We start from the raw sequence: 20,105 nt of genomic DNA, 5'->3' as shown, positions 1-20,105 counted from the left end.
GCAAATAACTCATCTTAGCTTTGCTGATGATGTGTACTTATTGATACAGAACAACAAATGCTCATAAACATCTCAGTCTACTAGAATCAAGGCTAAACTTATTGGTCTGCAGATCAACATCCACGAGTCCAAAGTATTCTTAATAGGTTATGAAAACCTTATATACTTGATATCAACAATAGATAATTAGAAAGAGTAAAGGACTTTCAGCATTTTGGATCGTACATCAGCAATACAGAAATGGTATTAGAAAACGTAAACAGCTGGCCCTAGTCTTGCATAACAAACTCCATCCCATGTGGTAATTATCATTAATATCGTTAAAGACAAAATTAAAACTATATCATACAACCAGCAGAACCATCTTGTATGGTTTTCAAACCTGGACAATAATCACCAGAAAACACAACAGATCTAATTAACTTCTTTGTAACTACATATCTCAGACTGATCCTTAGATTCACTTGGATGGACTATTTCACTAACTCATCATCATCATCATCAAATTCCTGCCATGTACCATCATGGGGTGTACAGGATATGACAGTACTACATGAAAAAATTACATCATTACTAACTTCCTATCTACAATTTTCCTCCAAATCAGTCTGTTACTTGTCAAGACTCCAACATTATCAGATCTTATATTTCTATCGTCTAAGGCACTTTGTACCGTATCAATCCACCTATATCTTGGTCTTCCTCTGGGTCGTTTTCCTGCCAACCTGGCAGAGAACACTTGTTTTGCTAATCTTTCCTCTCCCATTCTATTTAAGTGACCATACCATCTGAGATTAGCTCTGCTAACGCATTCCTGGATGCTGACAATGTCAAGTTCTTTCCTAATATCCTCATTTTTAATATGATATTGCCATTGATGCCATCTGTTCACGCCTCGAATCTTTCTCAGGACTCTCATATCTGCGGTCTCTAGTCTTTGGTCAAGTGTTTTACTTCTGACCCAGCTCTCAGATCCATAAGTTAAAATTGGTTTGAACACAGTCTTGTATACAGCTAATTTAGTGTTCCGACTAATTTCTTTCTTATTCCATATGAATTTATTCAATTGACTTCCCACGATACCAGCTTTGCTGATTCTGTTGTCTATTTCTATATTTAGTTTACCATCTTCAGTAAAAATTGTGCCTAAGTAGCTGAAATGTTTTACTTGTTCCACAGGTTCTCCATTCACAACACAGTTGACATTTTCAATGATTCTGCCTATTTTCATTGTCTTTGTCTTTTTATTGCTGACCTTCATACCATATCTATTACAACAGCTATTCAATTTAGTCAGAGAATCTTGCAGACTTGTAGCGGATTTATTTAGAAGTATAACATCATCCGCATAAAGCAAAGAGCTGACATTAACATCTCCAATTTTGATATCAGGTTCAATACCACATTCCTTCATAATGTGATCCATATAGATAATGAATAACAGAGGGGATAATGTACATCCTTGTCTCACACCAGATTTAACATTAAACCATCTTCCTGTACTTCCTTCAACTCTAACTGCTGACTCACAACTCAAATAAAGACTAAGTATTGCTTGATATAATGCCCCATTGACACCATATAACTGCAGCGTATTGAATAGCTTCTCTCTTGGTACCTTGTCATATGCCTTTTCCAAATCGACAAAACTTAAATACAGATCTTTGTTATATTCCCATGCTTTCTCGACTATTTGTCGTAAAGTGAAGATCTGATCCTGCCAGCCTCTATTTGGCCTGAATCCAGCTTGTTCTTCACCAAGCTTTTCTTCCACAATTCGTCTCAACCGTTTCTCAAGTATTCTTGCATAGATCTTGCCAGGAACACTCAGTAGGGAAATACCTCTGTAATTCTCACATTTAGTTTTATTTCCCTTTTTATAGATGGGTACTATGAGAGCTCTACTCCAATCATCGGGAATTCGTCCCTCTGTCCAGGCTTTCTGAACTATGCAGTGCAGCCACTGTAAGACTCTTATACCACCATACTTCAGCATTTCTGGTCGAATATCATCTACTCCTGCTGCCTTTCCACATTTCAAGCCTTTGATGGCTTTTTCTACTTCAAGTATGGATATGTATTCCTGACTGCATGCCTGGTCAGTGTTTTTTATCACTGTGCTGTCATCACTGCTTGTTTCATTTAGCAGTTTTTCAAAGTAATTACTCCATACTTCAAGGATATCTTTTTCTCCTGTTTTCATTTCACCTTTATCATCTCTAATTCCTTTTACAGCACTCTTTCCTCCATTCTTAAGCTTCTTCAACAACCTCCAGAATATTTTGCCACCTTCTTGATATTTATTTTCTATATTCTTGCCAAAGTCCTCCCATGACTTTTGTTTAGCTAGTTTTACACACTGTTTAGCTTTCTTACATTTGTCTCTGTATTCTGTAAGAGTAAAGGCTGACTTATTTGCCAGGAACTTTTGATATGCTTTCTTCTTTTCCTTCACTGCCTCTTTAACCTCCTGTGTCCACCAGGGAGTTCTGATTTTTTTATCTTTGCACACAACCTCACCACATGCCTCTCTGGCAGAATTAATCAATGTTTTCTTCAGAGTTTGCCACTGAATCTCCAAGGTTTGATTCCTGTTTTCAAACTCTTTCATTTTTTCTTCAATAATCTTTGTGTATTTTAGTCTACAGTTCACATCTGAGAGCTACTCAACTTTTATTCGCTTTAAAACTTTCTTTCATGTTATTCTTTTCAATACGAAATTCAATTTTATCCTGCTCAAGACTAAATAGTGATCACTTCCAACTTCAAATCCTCTGCACACTCTGGTGTCCTGCACCAGGGAGAAAACATCACTATCAACAATAAAATAGTAAATGAGACTTTTCTTATTCCTAGCCTCTTCTCTCCATGTGAATTTGTGGACATTTTTATGTTGGAACATGGTGTTAGTAATAAGCAGTCCATGTCCTGAGCAGAAATCCAACAGATATTTGCCATTATTATTAGCTTTGCTCTTTTCTCCAAATTTTCCCAAAATATTTTTGTATGTCTCACAATCATTTCCTACTCTACTATTTAGATCCCCAACAAGGACCAACTTTCCCTTTTGTCATTGTGTCAGTTGCTTTTTCTAAAGTCTCAAAAAATTCCTCCACTTCTACCTTAGTAGAACCTTCTGTGGGACCATAGGCACAAATAAGTCTCATTGTCCAGTTCCCCATTCTCATATTTGCCCACATTACTCTACTTGAGACTGACTGCCATTCAAGAAGATTAGCCTCGTATTTTGTGTTGAATACTATGGCTACTCCTTCTTTTCCTTGATTGTTATTGCCTGAATATAACATTTTGTATTTATTGCTCAGAAAGATCTCACCAGTTTTGGTCTTTTTTGTTTCAGTCACCCCTATTATGTCGATCTGGTACTTATCTAATTCCTCAGCTAGCTCCATTTCTTTGCCATTCAGGCTTCTTACGTTGATAGTACCGATCTTTAACTCTGGTGATGTTGAGTTGGGGTTTGTTTTCAGATTTGTTCCAGTAGCTGACTTTTCGCTGTTCGCCCTGGTTCCCTGGCGAAAACAACGGGGGCCTTGTTTAACCGGGCGACGCCCCCGCCGGCATGAAATTTTGTCATGTTGTACCATCATTTTTTATTTTGGTTTAACCAATAAGAATACAATTTGGTCGGCTAAATCCCAAATTGCCAGCCCATCCTCGTTCGTTCAGTATCAAAGTAGATACCCAACAGGGTGCACCACGAGAAGGTGAGGATTGGACATTAGGTCAGAAGCCCTGGTCGGTTCTCCGCATTCCTTTAAAGGCTATGTGGAGGTCTCCTCTCAGTTATACAGCTTTGACCCTTAAGCACCCCTTTAAACAAATAAGTGTCAGAGAAGTGCAAAAAAACTGAAAAATTTTAAAAATTCATATCTCCGCTTGTAATAGACCAAAACTTTTTTTTTTTTTTTTTTAGTTTTGTAGGTAAATGTATGTACATTAACCCAAAATTAATGACAAAGTTTTTTTTTCCCTTCCACCTTATAAGTATCACCACCTCTAGGTATGGCTCCCACTGATGAGACCTCAATAAAGGTTGAAACCAGTCTGGGTAGTGGCCCTTCCCATAATGCATAGCATTATACATGATCGCAAGGAGATGTGCTTTGCATTATGGGAGATACTAAGACAAGGAGTGATGAGAGCTTGGTCCATCTTTACCACGAGTTGCCTCAGTCCTGAAGATACTTCAGGCACAAATTGTTTGCTTACAGTTGGATAAAGGATTAAACTAAATTTATTATAGTCTTACCAAGTGGAAAAAAAACTTCCAACATCTTTCTCTAAGTCCAGAGTAATTTAATAATAAAGTGAAACACCTTTTGGCAACTCGTATAGGTAAATATGACTTCTCTATTGCTTCCATCTTAGTATCACCACCTCTAGGTCTGGCTCCCACTGACGAGACCTCAATAAAGGTCGAAACCGGTCTGGGTAGTGGCCCTTTCCTTAATGCATGGCATTATACATGTCCGCAAGGAGATGTGTTTTGCATTATGGGCGATACTAAGACAAGGAGTGATGAGAGCTTGGTTCACCTTTACAACGAGTTGCCTCAGTCCTGAAGATACTTCAGGCACAAATTGTTTGCTTACAGTTGGATAAAGGATTAAACTAAATTTATTATAATTAATGTCAAAATCGTATCTTTAAATTACAATAATTATTTTCGCTATTAAAAGTTGCTAATTTTATAGCAATCATAAAAAGTTTAAAAAAATGTATAAGTGCATGATTTTTTTTAATTTACATTATTTATTTATTAAAAATATTCATCCAAAATGTATCGTTTACGTTACTCGCAACAGATCAAATGTTTTGATTAGTATGGAAAACAATAATGTTCAAAATATCGTCCATTATATGCAATCTCCATGCATCTAATGGACAGCAAATATTTAACGCATCTCCTGATGGAGTCGAAACATACATTGAAATATCTGATGATTGACGACCACGTGTTTCCGGAGCATTTGAAGATCACTTGTGACCGTTTCTACCTTGAATATAAGATCTTCGTCCCACAGTTGGTGTAACTGGCCGCTTGAAGTTCTCTTCGTCGTATTTGTCGGTGGAAAAATCGCCTTCTTCTTCTTCTGTTTCTAAGTGTTCATCTTCTTCTTCGGACGCCTCGCTCTCAACATAATTAATGGGCCCATGCTCGAGAGAATAAACAGTCTCATTTGAATTGCGAAGAGCCATTTTTGGAGCTAAAAATTTCGAAAAATTAGCATTTCTCAAAAATGTTTTTTTTTTATTTCTTTGGCTAAACTTGTAAAAAAATTTTTTAACACTTACCTCACCCTTCTTAGTAATTTTTGCGCAAAAATATCACCAGACACAATAAAAAAATGAAAAAGAGCACAAACTCAGTATTTCATTTGACACCCGTTGCTCATGTTGGTGGGACTTTTTTGTCCTTCAGCAACTTCGAGGCCTCTTTACACCCGAAAGGACGAACCAAAACTAACGGACTACCAGCCTACATTGTAGTGCTCAGCCTAAAGTTTTTTTTTTACCGCTATCGCAAATGGTGCTACCTGTCCCATCCTAAAAGATATTACAACCAATAGTTTTTGGCTGGACAAAAAGGTCCCACCAACATGGGCTGAGGGTTAATATTCCTTTTTATTTTTCCTCATTCAACCTTGCAGTAATGAATGCTGTCACTTATTATATTTTTACTATTTGGGAGTTGATTTTCATTGCCTGCTGTGTATTGAGGCCTGAAGTAGTTTGAAAAAAAAAAAAGTACCTTGTTTGGTCTCAAGAGCAGCATTTCAGATTATCTTACTTTTAGTCCATGTGCATGGTATGCTCATGTGCTGCAGGTTTATGATCTTTCTCTAGACCTGTTTAACAAAAATTTTAAATTTACATGGAAAAATTGTGTAAAGCAACAGTTAATGATGGTACAAAGAGAAAAAGATTATATATATTAGTTATGGCTAACAGAATGCAAATTAAAGAATAATCTGAAAATAAAACAGTACTGCCGAGAAGCAGGTTTAAGAAAAAACTAGGTGCCCAAGGTTTTCCTTAAACCTTGGGCGTCTAGTTAACTGCTCTTAGCTAATTTATAAAGTCCTATAATATTCGACATCAGAGTAGCCCTCTTGAAATGTCTGTGAAATGATTTATGTTAGTAAGGATGATAAATCTGAACATGTTTGTGCTGAATGCAAAATATGACCTTGCATGAGTATAGCAGAAGTGTAAGACTGATGTAAATAATAAATAAAATTAAAAATGCCAACCATTTTTTTTTAGATATATATCTTATACTTGTTTTAATATTCATAATACAGTTAACTCTTGTTTATTCAGCTACTATGAAACTTTAAGGTGACCTCATAATCAGTTTCTGGATATGTCAGAGTTATACCTATATTTAAGCATCACGGCTATCATTTCCACACAGTAAGTGATATATCATAAAAATACTAAATGCTGTATTATCTGTTGTATTTACTTAGCATCCTTTATATACTAATTGCTATATTATAGCATAATATGCCTTTTGTTAATTTGGACATGACACGATACATGGATTATGAAGGTATTGACTTCATTGAAATATTTTTGACATTTTTCTAATTTAGTCATCATTAGCAGTTCTCATTGACATCATATTTGCATTTGGTTGCTTGAATTTCTTTTTTTTTTTAATATTATAGAGAGCATATTTTTCATAAATGAAAAAGATAACCCATCTAAATTACAATAAGACATTACATACAAAAAAAAAAAAAAAACTTGCTTCTAAATATGGACAGAATTTTTTAAAAAAATTTTAAAAATCAAGATTTGCTGTTATAGTGACTAAGCTGCGACCTAATTTTTATTTTAGTTTGTTTATATATGAATGCAGATATGTAAATTTGCTATTAAGCTACTGAGCACTCAAGTAAGGGCATGTAGATATGTAAAATAAGACTGCAGGAGAAAAATTTTGTAAAACAATGATTTGGGTTTGATATTAAGTCTATAAGAAGGATGAAGGTTTTTTTGTAATACTGATATGCAGATGTGATAAATGTAAGAATTCCTGTAGACTAAATGAAAAGCAACATTATGCATGTGCACACATGCACACACATATTGAATGTGAAAAAGAAGACAAAACATTTAAAGACAAGTCATTTAAACTACACAGATTCATCTAGATGGAAAGATACAGTTACATAAAGATTCTGGATGAGAAAAAGTCCTGATAAACAAGAATTTACTGTAATAAAATATTATTTTGAATATTAAATAATAATTAATTGCGTACAAGGTATGATCAGAAAGTTTCAATATATATATATATTTATATTCAATTTATATTTATATTACTCCATTTGATCAGTTTAGATCTATGTGCAACGTACTTGTGATCTTTCACTGCTAATAGCAGTTTTTAAAATATATTGTGATCTCTTTGAGGATGAGGATTACAATATTATGAATTACCCTCTTTCTTTAGTACTAATTTTATTTTTTTTGGGGGAAAAAAAAGTTATTGGAAGATAAATTTAGGGAGTGTATAAAATTGATAGGACTACAGTCATGTAGATTTTAGCCAGAAATTGTAGCAAGACAGTAATATGAATAAGTACATTGTTAACGTGATTCAGAAGCAAATCATTTTTCATTTTTACTACACGTCTACAGATATCACATAAGTATTCATTTACATATTGATATTGAAGCAAACTTGTCTGTTATGTATCACATGTGGTGAGAGTAGCAGTATTCCGATGTGAATGCTGCTGCTCTCTTTCTGGGTTGTACTAAGGAAGTAATGACCTTAGAAATCTTCGGGAGGGTTGATATGAAACTGATTCTGGACTATTTTTACATTATCCCTACACATAAGAAGTTACATAACCAATGGTACAAGTGCTATGTGTGGTCAAATGGTTAAAGAGAAAAATAAAACATATCTTACCTGTTGGTACATTTGGAATGGCTGGAGGTAGTCCTTGTAACAATAGTAAGGAAGACTGACTGACTTCTGAAGAGTAGAGGTAGATGAAAGTACTGAGGAAAAATTTTGACTTTCTGGAATGAATTTTAACTCCAGTGTTATAAAACACAAAGTGGTCTTGCCTATTCAAGTATAATGATACTGGATTTTTTCACTATAAACATGTAGATTTTTAAACCATGCCATTTTGAAAATGAAATTCACAGTGCATTGATGCTGAAAGCCTTGGTTGATGAATTATTATTCTGATATACTAGAATAGTGCTGCTTGCTAGCAGATGACTGAGCAGACATTCTATACGCTGATTCTGTCAGCACATTTCTACCAACAGTATAACGTCTGAAAACTATTTTTTGATCACACCTTTTAGTATAAATATTTAGCATCAGCTAAGATTTTTAACACTAAAATATATTAGTGATTATGTTGGTAGTAACTTTCTCTATCTGAAATTAAGTAAATTTTATGATGGTCTTGTTGATGAACCAACAAAACTAAACATGTCTAGGTTTTAAATTAAGAAATAAGTAAGAAAATTATTAGGATGCATGCACTCAGTGTTATAGTAGTTAACAAATGATGGTAGTTAGTATAAACTACTTCATCTTCAAACCATTAGGCTGAGATATTGTGATTGTCCTAAGTTCTATATGTATTCCTTTCCTTCGTGCTTACACGGTGATCTACATGTGCCTATATGTATTGTTAATCATGTTTAAACACTGGAGCTACTTTCGTACATTTGTTTTTACCTTTCTTCATTCAAGGTACAAGAGCATGTATTTGATTATACAAACTGCATCAGCATAAAGAAAGAGCATCATGGTCGCACATGTGATCAGATTATCACAGATAGCAATGTGTCTTCCCCTGAAGGATGCGAGTGTCATCTGCAGTTTAACTTAACTGAATTGAAGGTAAACTATTTTTCATTGCTATTATTTTTAGTTTTATAATTTTATCTATTCATATGGTCTAGTTTAAATCAAAACTTAAATGTCTGAACATATTTTACTGATCTCAGTAGAAAATTTTATTGTAATCCATCCAGCAAGGGTCGAGTTATTATATACATACAACTCAACTCTGGCTGTGTATTATATATAACGAATGTATACTTTTACAATAGTTAAAATGCCCTGCACAACTTCAGTAACTTATTGAATATAAGGGCTCTTCGTTAGTTAGTATAAGACTTTGATAATTTCCTTGTTACAAAGACATAATAATGCTTTCACTGAAAGCTGCACTGCTTATTTTTGTTGTGTGAGTAATGTAACCAGAAACAAGTTTCACAATATTTTATAAATATTTTGTAAATAAAGTGTGAATTAACTATGATAATATCATATTTTGGCTTGGTGTTACATATTAATGAATTTGTACTACTACTTATGATAATCCCAGCCTATTATTTTTATTGAATCTCGAAAAGCAGCATCAACAGTTTCCACATCTATCAACTATTCAAACTGCACATAATATGATTCCTTCTGTTGCAGGTGTGCATTCAGCAGATCTGCATTCGATGTTGGAGAATTGCAAATCTGGAATTCCTTCTTTTGGATCTGCTCTGTTGTGGTTTCCTTACCTTATTTTGTAGCATTTTGCTGTCTGTATTACCCTCCAAATTGTAAAAGAAGTAATTACAATTGAAATCAGAAAGAGAGCTTTCATCCCACATTCAACTTAAAATCTGGCCACTATTCGAGTCTTGGTTCTCTAACAAGTATGCCCACAGCAGTCCAGGAAAACATTTTAGCATATCCCAAATGGCTTGGGAACAAAACTCTACATTTTCCACTCAGCCTACATGATAGACTTCAAAGAAAACATTCAACTCAAAATTTGACTTTGAAAGGCCAAATGCTGAAATGCATTCTTATCCCTTACATGGGCTACTTGGCAACAACTTTTGCCTTTCGATGTTGCCCTGTCTCTCTTTTATATATATACATATATGCATCACATCATAACATTCTGCACATTTCATTCTACTCCTCTAACTCCTGTAGAGATGATCATAGCAATTCATCTCCCATTATACTAGGGACATCTTGTTTAATTCGTTTACTGGTCTTTCATCAGAAAGAAATCAGAATTTCAGATGTCTTAGTGATGCCAACAGAGTTTTCTGGTCCTTATGGTATTGCCTCAGTTATATTCAAAATTTGCAGTCTAGAATTATCCATCCATATTTGCCAGCTTGGTTGGCTGACTAGTAGCATCTTTGTTCCCTAACTAACAGGCCCTTCATTCACTTTGGCATTGATGTTTTTAATATCTTCATATGAGGTGGTTTTCATACCTGATATGACCCTGCTAAAATAGGAGGATAGAAGTGGCTCAAAAACATTACATTTGGTCTTTAGAGCATTGTTTTTGGATTAACCATTACCCACCCACATTATTGGTATGCTATAAGTTTACAACTTTTCATTAGTATATTTTACTTTTAAGAAATTTTCTTTCATGCTCATATGGCATCTATCCTATAGCAATGAAGCAAGTATTGAGACCATTCCAAAAAAAAAAAAAAAAAAATTGATAATTAAGGTCGGTTATCAATCTGTCATCCCATTGTCTTTCATTTCTCTCAAAAAATAATCTTCAATTCTTTTATTGAGAAGGTCATGAACAATTACCTTCTTTACCACCTAGAGGTCTATCAACTAATTAATAACAAATAATATTGATTCCATCATTTTGCATTATAGTTCTGTTTTTGGTCTAGGCCAGTAAGAATACAATTTGGTAGGCTAAATTGTTTAGTATCCAGGTAGACACCTAACATGATGCACCATGAGGTGAGGATTAGACATTAGGTCAGAAGTGCTGACCAGTTCTGCATTCCTTAGAAGGCTATGTGGAAGTTCCTTTCATTTATACAGCTTTGACCCTTAAGCACCTTTTTATTGAATATGGCAAATTGTAAAGCTGGTATGGTAGGAAGTCAGTGGAATAAATTTACATGGAATAAGAAAGAAATTAGTCAAAACACTAAATTACCTGTATATAAGACAGTATTCAAACCAATTTTGACTTATGGATCTGAGAGCTGCAAATAAAACACTTGGTCAAAGACTAGAGACATCTGATATGACAGTTCTGAGAAAGATCAGTGGAGTGAACAGATGGCATCAATGTCAGTATCACATCAAAAATGAGGATATTAGAGCTAATCTCATGTGGTATGGTTACTTAAACAGAATGGGAGAGGAAAGATTAGCAAAACAAGTGTTCTTTTGGAAAAATACCCAGAGGAAGACCAAGATGTAGGTGGATTAATACAATAAAAACGCCTTAAAAAACGGAAATATAAGATCTGATAATGTTGAAGTCTTGACAGATAACAGATTAATTTGGCGGGAAATTATTGATCACAGGTTGGTCATGTAGGACTATCTTAATATTCTGTACATCCCCTCGGGATATTTATCAGGAATTTGATGATGGTGAAAATAATATGGATTCTTCCATTCTCAATTTACAGAAGATCAGTCTATTGCCACTCCTTGGGATACAAGCTGTGGATAGGTTTGTATAGAGGTTTGCATTTGATCCAGTCTAGCATAGAGGAATAAGCACCAGTCTGCTATCTGATGCCATCCTTCTACATTTTTACAGTTGTGTCACCAGTATCCTATCAGGTTGTTCACTGCATTTCATTGTGAATGTCTTCCTGTCCTCATATTTTTTCACCATTGATGGAATTAGCTCATGGCTCAGTACTTTCACCAACAGTTTTCCTCCTGTAAATAAATGACCTTTCTTCAATAACTTAACCACAACTTCCTTCCTTAGCTTTGCTAATTATAGTATGTATGCCATCCTTTTCTTCATTTGTTAATCATTACCAGTCTTTTAAATCTTTTTCTCATTACTCTTATTCAATGGAACAAGGACAGCTTTGTGAATGTCATTGTTACTTCCAATACTCACTCCTTACTTTTTGCTATTTCACTTTAGTTCCCCTTATCTTTTCTAATACTTGGAGCCAGTGTACCTCTCTGTCCTTTCCTGCAAGAAACACAACTCATCCATACCTGCTTATTTTACTTCTAAAAAAAATTAAAAATAAAAATTTAATTCTATCCAACCTTAGGACACACTACTCCCCAATTTGGGATGATGCACCAAAAACTTTCCTAAAAATGCTTGATGTTATCCAGAAGAGAATAATCCAGTTAACCGATGATCTCTCTCTCTCACAGATTTATTACAGTCACTTTCAGAATCGACAGAAATTCTTTTATATAGATTTTCATTGGTAGTATTTACAGAACTGGTAAATTTTAGCTTTGGATCTGCCAATCAACTTCTTGTCTTCCTCTTTCATTCTATCTATGTATGTTCTTCACAACAGCCTCCTTCACATTGTTTTCCCTGAACACTACAACCTTCAGCAGTACAGACGCATGTAGGTTCTTCCCCCCAACACACACACTTTGCCCCTTATCCACACACAGCATTGATGTACTATAAATTTTTTAACTCTCATCATTTGTATAGATTGATATTAAAAAAAAAAAAAGCAACTTGTTTAGGAAAAGCAGGTTGATATAAGTAGTGGCATGCATGGATTTGTGTGTGCTTGCACATATCCCACCCCCTTAATCCACAGTGATATAGTATATCACTAAGATTTTGTGATACCTTTTGTGGTTAGTGAAGGAAAATAACTAATTAAAGATAGGATAAATAGCTTCAGAGTGAAAATTTTGTGAAATTGTCTCCTACACAAAACACATCCTATATTCTGGCCATCGCATAGTTTTGACAGTACTTCTCCACATATTGCTGTGCTCATCTTCTCTCTCTCTCTCTCTTGCCACAATCTGGCTGAAACATAGAGTTATTTGCCAACTGATTGGAAAACCTCTTGGTGTATTACCATTGGGTTCAATCCCAAGTATCAACTAGCAACCCAGTCCTCAGAATTGGTGCACTACTGCACTTTCATAGGGGAAGGGTCTGCATCCCTAGTGCATGTTTGGAATGTCCTTGAATGGAATCACCTGCACAGCATCTAATAAGAGAGTAAGTGGGGGCAGAAATGTGAGACCCTGCTCTTAAGATCAAGCATGGCAATAATCACTTCATACCTCCAGTAAGCAAGATGATGATATTTCAATAGTCTTTACTCTAGCTAGGAAAGGTATGTATTCTTAGCTGCTAGCACCTTGCAAATTTACTATATGTGTAATATAATTATAATTATTATTACATGACATCTCCAGGGGGTCCAAAGACTCATCAAGGGAGGGCATCTACTCTACAACTGTCTCCACTATTCATTCCACCAACTGCTATGAGCTGCAAATACCATCATCATCTACACCAATGCTATCTACTACCCACCACCACTAGTATTTTCAGACAATCACAAACAACCATGTCCTTGGCAGGATTTGAGCCCACAGCCTTTTGGCTGGAGAGCGGATATGCTAACCAGTTGGCCAACCAGACCTAAAGATGGTTCTTTAGTATCTCCTAATTATTTGTACGTATTATTACCATACTACGTCAACTAATGTGCCGAAGGGTGATTTGCACATTAGTTTCAGACATTATAATACAGAATAAACACTTGGTCTAAGAAGTTAAAAATAAAAAAAAAAAAATTATACAAGGAACTTTTTTACTTGAAGTTTGATACATTTCACATTGGTAAAAAAGCCATCTTAAACCTGAAATGTGGAAAGGCAGCTGAAGTAGATGATATTTGACCAGAAATACTCAAATATGGAATATAAAAATTTTGCATGGGGTGCTTAATGGTCAAAGCTATATAACTGAGAGGAGACCTCCATACAGCCTTTAAAGGAATTTGGAGAATCAACCAGGGCTTCTGACCTAATGTCCATTCCTCACTTTCTCATGGTGCACCCTGTTAGGTATCACAGCAAAAGGAGGTCCTACATCTTATTAAGGGTTCCATGGCTGTTTGTTCCTCACTATGGTGTACATTGACTTCTTTCCAAGAAGTGTATATATGCTGGTGTCCAAAAGCTAAGGACAAACTATGTTTTTACCTGTATATGAAAAAAATTTCATGACTAATGCAAATGTTGACATAAATTAATTGCCAGCATACTAATAAATTATATTACATAAAAAAGGTGTTGTTAATTTCGTGCAAATTAAATTGCAATTTGTTTTTTTTTGCCAAAGTTACGAATTCTCTAAGGATGTAGTTAGGGAAATCATGTACAATACAGAAAACTATGTAGAGAACATTTCAGTATAGAATATGTCCACTTTGAACTCAACCGAACCACACCCCATGTTTAGCGCCAAGTGATTCAAGAGTTCTTGAAGCATGTTGGCCCACTCCTCTTTTAGAGTAAGGAGAATTCCTTGTTTGTTTTCTGGAGGGAAATGTTAAGCAGCAATGCATCTCTCTATTGTGTCCCAAATGTGTTCTATGGTGTTAACATCTGGGAAGCAAGCTAGCCGCTCAATTCACTTAATATCCTCTGTCTCTAGAAGTATTTCCACTGCTCGTGTGGCATTGCCATCCATAAAAATGAATTCTTTGCTTACAGCACCATGAAACAATCAAACATGATGTTGAAGAACTTTGTTGCAATAATGTTCAGTAGTCAGTTCCTTTTCCCAGCACTTGTAGCTCAGTGCATCCATTAAGCAGAATGTCTCCCTACACCATGACTCTAGCACTGCCACATCTATCCCTTTCAAGAACATTCTGGCAATGGTAAGCAGTACCACTTTCACGCCAGATCAAGTGACATCTAGAATCGGAAGAAAGACTAAAATGGCTCTCATGCGTAAAGAGTACATTAGCCCATTGGCATCTTGTCCAGTTGTTATGGATACAACACCACTGAAAACATGGTTTATGATGAGCTATGGATAAAGCAATGCAGACTATTCAGGCATACAGACCTACTTGTTGCAGATGTCTTACCACAGTTTGTTGAGATATCCATGTACCTGTGCTTGAATGGTGCCAACTTGCAAGCTGACCTGCCATGTCATGTCTATTATGTGTTGCTGTTATAACCAAAAATCTGTTTTCATGCTCCATGGTAGAACAAAGTGACCTCTTAGCAAATGTCTGAAACAAATTCCATTGGTTTGAAACACTGCCCACAGCCTGGATACAATGCTGTATGAGATTCCAAACTCTTTGGCAATATCAGTAATTCTGCAGCCTTCTTCGAGCTTTCTAATAATTCTTCCTAGCAAGAAATCATTTAGTTATGTCTTATCTACATTACAAGACATCCAAGTTTGCAACTTTATTCCTTCACAAAAAAAAAGCTTCCTTCAAACACAATTCACTTAGCTCAGCTTTTTGCATTTTATCTTGTTGTGCTACCACATGATCCTTTTGCATATGATTTTAAAATTTGATTGTGTACCCACTTATACTTGAAATCGTCAGTTATACAAATTGCCACAAGCTGATTTTTCTGAATTTGCAGTTGTAATCTTCAGAAATAGTGTTTGCCATTAGGTTTTGGACACCAGTGCATAGACATACATACTTATTTTAGTTGCAATGTTTAGATTTTTATTTGTCCATATTGTTCTGTTTAAGTATCCAGAAATCTTTTGGCTTAAACTATCGCTCTTTTCTTCATTTTCTGTTATTCCTTCTGAATGGTTAAAATGAAATCCTAAGTATTTAATCATTGCTGGTTCAATTATTTTTCTGTTTATTTCTAGCTTACACCTGATTGGTTGCCTACTAATCACAAGTGTTTATCTCTTGATATTTCCATATTATATTTTCGGAAAATCTGTTAGAAATGAAATATTTCTGTTTGTAAATTATCTTCTATGTCTGCTACCATTATCACATCATCCAAATGGCAGATTAGATTTACCTTGTGCGTATATCATTGACACTGCTAGTGCAATACTTAAGAAATATCAATATCAGCTGTGAGTTTATTAAAACCATAATTATTCTTGCCCTTTCTAAACCATTAAATTAATGCAGTATAAATTGTAAGATAATTTGTCTTCACTCTATAATATACTGTTATTTCTGTTTTGTTGTTATATTTTAATTCCCTTCTGTTTTTGTGTTTACAGAAAGATGTATATTTATATTACGGCTTGACCAATTTCCACCAAAATCATCGAAGGTATGTTAGATCAAGAAATGATTGGCAACTCCTTGGTAATATCCATAGTGAAACCGCTGTTAGAGACTGTGAACCTTTTGATTATTTTAATAATGGAACTCACAAGTTTCCAATAGCACCTTGTGGAGCTATTGCAAATAGCTTATTCAATGGTAAAACAACTTTAATTTTTGTAACATATTACTTGAGTAGAAATACATAATTTGACCAAAGCTATCAACTAATGCAGCAAGTTAAAAATGATATCGACAGCATTTGCTAACTTTCAAAGTTGAAAGATTGGGATGATTTCAAATATGAAAAACTCCAAATTTATTATCTGGTATCACTAATTTCTTGTTAGGAAGAACATAAATTGTTTATAAAGCAATAAGCCAAGCTTTTATGTTATGGAGCACCCTTAGATCAGAATATGTCTTTAGGCCACAACTCTTTTTTTAATTAAAAACTAAAATAAAAATTTTATGAAGTGATGAGATAGATATATATATATCTATCTCATCACTTCATAAATATATATATATATATATATATATTTTTTTTTTTTTATTGTGAACATAACAATCTTATTTACAGGATTAACCGGTTTTTGGTTCTCTGCAGTCAGGCAGAGAGGTTACATGCTCATATTCTTGTTGAGGTATGTTACATCGAAGTCACTTAAAAAGACAAATTACTTTTTTTTTTTTTTTTGAGATTAAAGCCTTTAAAAGTTATTCTAACATGATACTGTATAAGATCATAAAAGTGGAAGAACATAGGAGTTTCTATTGCACAATATTGTCTATTTACATGAGAGTGCCAGCTGATTAATTTTCGCACTGTTAAGCACAACAATCCTTCTTTTTTCCCCTTTCTTTGGGGGGGGGGGATGGTGTCACTTCTATGCTGGAAAGTGAATTATAATGCAGTCAGCCAGGAGTTGATTCCGTGGATTCCAGTCTTGGTGGAAAAGATCTAAGGTGTTGTATTGCCTGTGGTGGTGATACTCGTGTAGGATCCGACTTCTCACCTTTTGTTGGAAGGCTGCAGTGAATTGGTCAGTTGCCTCTCTCTGTGAAGTTGCTGTGCTGTCTGGTCTTGTATGTCTGAGTTAGAAGTTGTATATTACCGCTTTCGCGGTGATGAAAAGGTAGTTGCAGAATGAATGGTTATTTGACTCCGCATGGACGAAATTGAAATATTCCTCTTCTGTATGAAGACTACCACAGGTGAGAGCTGCCGTTTCCCGAGACAAACTGATTAATTGGGTGTTGACTGGGCATTCCAAGTAAATATGCCGGACTGTTCCTAATTGGTAGCAGAACAGGCAGTTATCTGAGACGTTCGAGTTAAATTTTCGTAATATAGTAGGAGTGGGTAATATATTGTGCCACATTCTCCACTGAATATCTGCGTCAGGTTTGATGGCTCTTGTGCAATATGGTAGATCCCATTGAAATAGTGTTTGATCCGATGATGCAGGATTTTCCAATAAAGTGCTTTGGTTCAACTGTTGTGTTAGAGTGCTGTAGATCTTGTTGGTGTTGCTGGGTGTATGTTTCTCCCATGAGTTATTGGTTTTTATCAGAAAGATAGGCACCAGATCTTCTGAGTTGGGAGGGCTAAGCCCCTCTTCTGCTATGCTATCAGGCATAGCGGCTTGAAAGGCGGCCTTTACGTTGTCTGTCTGCTCAGACTGATTCCCATATTCCAGGTTTTCGAGAGAATTTGGAAAGCGCCAGGTGAGGCTTGGAGAAAGAATGTCACCCAAGATCCTCACGCTTCGCCAGCTCCATGGAGGAAAGAAAAACTCTTTCTGAGTGATCGGGCTTTTTACCATCGGGTTGTGAAAGATGGGTTCCATGAGGATTTCACTGTGTGCTGGAGGTTTAGCTTCTTCCATCATCAAAGGGCATCTTTGTAGAAGTTTGTTAAATTTACTGGCACTTGAGCTGTTGTCATTCTTAAGGTTGTGGAGAGAGAGAGAGACCTCTAGTAGCAGAAGTGAAAATGTATTCAGTGGTGCATTTGTGTGATATTTCCTTTGGTTGTATGGTATTCAGGAGAAATCGAGCACGGAACATTGTTATCCTATTGTCAATGGAGGTCAAATTTTGTCCTCCATCTTTGAGAGTACATAGCTTGGAGTATGAAAGCCAGTTTGTTTTGTTCCATATGAATCGATATATGGTTGACTTTATTTGTTTGATGAATTGCTCTGGTGGCGTAAGAATCTTTAGTGTATGCCAAAGGACACTGGTGGCTATTTGGTTAACGATTATTGCTCTCCCTCTTGTGGAGGCAGAGGCTCGTATTGCTGCCCACTTTCCTAGTACTTGCTTGAAACGCTTGTTCAGTGCTTCCCAGTTCTTATCCATATAAGCGGGTGCGTTTCTGAGGTAAATCCCCAGGTATTTGTTTCCCTCTGTGGACCAGGTACCAGACATTGGGGAATCCGTTCGGTTTTTCCATTTGCCACACCACAGTCCTGTGGTTTTATGTGTGTTTAGTTTCGCTCCTGAGGCTGCCTGATATTGTTGGTATGCCATCTGTATGTTATGGAAGTCCTCTTCTTTGCGGGTTATGATTGTAACATCATCAGCATATGCTGTCAGGGTTATGGTTTGGTAGGGAAGTTTAGGGTGGCATGCCCTGAGCAGCATGCTGAGTCTACACAAAAAGGGTTCAATGGCAATTGTGTAAAGAGCACCGGAGAGTGGACTGCCTTGTTTAATACCTCTGCTGTATGGTGCAGTTATGGTAAGCCTATATATATATAGATAGATAGATAGATTGCCTACCTTTATTGTACTTTATTGCAAGATTAGACAATGTTCTATTGTACATTCTCTAATCTTGCACATTGTGTGATTCGGATTTGGTACAACCGTCGTCCATAGGATGATGGTTCTACTGATATGGTCTTATAGCCACCAAATAACCAAGTAGTGACAGAACTTTTATTACAGTTTTTACATTCTAGTTTTTAATTTTTTAATAGTTTTCATTTTTAAATCTTACAAGTTTTATAATGTTTTTTACTAATAATATCACATCATTCGTTAGTAAATTTATTCATACCTTTTAATGATATGCTGTTAAAGAGTACTGTAAAAGGAATCAAAGATGGTAAAGGTGACAAGAAAACTGAAGAGAAGGATATCCTAGATGTGTCTGGAGTGATTACTTTGAAAGACTGTTAAATGAACCAAGTAGTGACAGAACTGTACTAGAAAATTTTCAAGAGGAATGCAAAGAGGAGTGCATATTGATACTTGAGGTAGAAAAAGATGTCAAAAACTTGAAATGGGGAAAGGCAGTTGGAGTAGATGATATTCAACCAGAAATGTTTAAGTATGGAGGTACAGTAAACCATCGATTTAACGGACTAATAGGGGCTAAGGGGTGTCTGTTAAATCGAAAGTCCATTAAATCGTAAATTTTTTAAAATAAAAATATCTGTAACATTATACTGCAATTTTATCAATATTATCACTGTAATAACAAAAAAATTGTTTTACACACACTTTTAGATAAGTTAATGTGAAGTTAATGTTCGATGTTGAGGTGCTTGGTTTAAGTAATCCTGCTTTGAAAAAACTGTCAAGGTTTTTTTTAACTTTTGAATTCTGCTGTTTTTTTATAATTAACTCCCTAAAATTATGAAAATGTGTGTAATAAAACTGCCGCAGAAAGTCGCCACGCGACAAAAGAACCAATTACAGTGCGATTGGTGTGATCATGTCCTAATCATTTCGCCGAACATGTTTTATGAGCGGTGACTCATTTATGTCGGCTAAATTACTACGGTGTTTTTCCAACATGACTATTCGCCAAAATTTGTTAAAAATAACAGGAAATTAATAACAAAAAATAACCTGTTAATTTAGTTATAAGCAAATCTTGGTTTAGAGCATTTTAAAATTAACAGGGTGTTAATTTTCACATGTGACATACGCACTGGAAATTTTGTCCATTAAATCGAGGGTTTACTGTATAAATGTTATGC

General features: G+C 35.3%; 1 protein-coding gene across 1 annotated transcript in view; it reads left to right on the top strand.

The window, feature by feature from the left end:
• The window catches only part of LOC150101195 (cell cycle control protein 50A-like), a 153,152-nt gene that overhangs the window by 41,983 nt on the left and 91,064 nt on the right, over positions 1-20,105 (top strand). The window contains exons 3-4 of the mRNA XM_090401263.1: positions 8,762-8,911; positions 16,062-16,266. Of these exons, the coding sequence (XP_090257389.1) occupies positions 8,762-8,911; positions 16,062-16,266 (355 nt within the window). The remainder of the gene's footprint in view (positions 1-8,761; positions 8,912-16,061; positions 16,267-20,105) is intronic.

Source organism: Typopeltis vanoorti, chromosome 12, assembly GCF_054136105.1.
Source record: "Typopeltis vanoorti isolate ZY-2024b chromosome 12, IOZ_Tvanoo_1.0, whole genome shotgun sequence".
NCBI lineage: Eukaryota > Metazoa > Arthropoda > Arachnida > Uropygi > Thelyphonidae > Typopeltis > Typopeltis vanoorti.
This window is presented reverse-complemented; position numbering and strand designations above follow the sequence as displayed.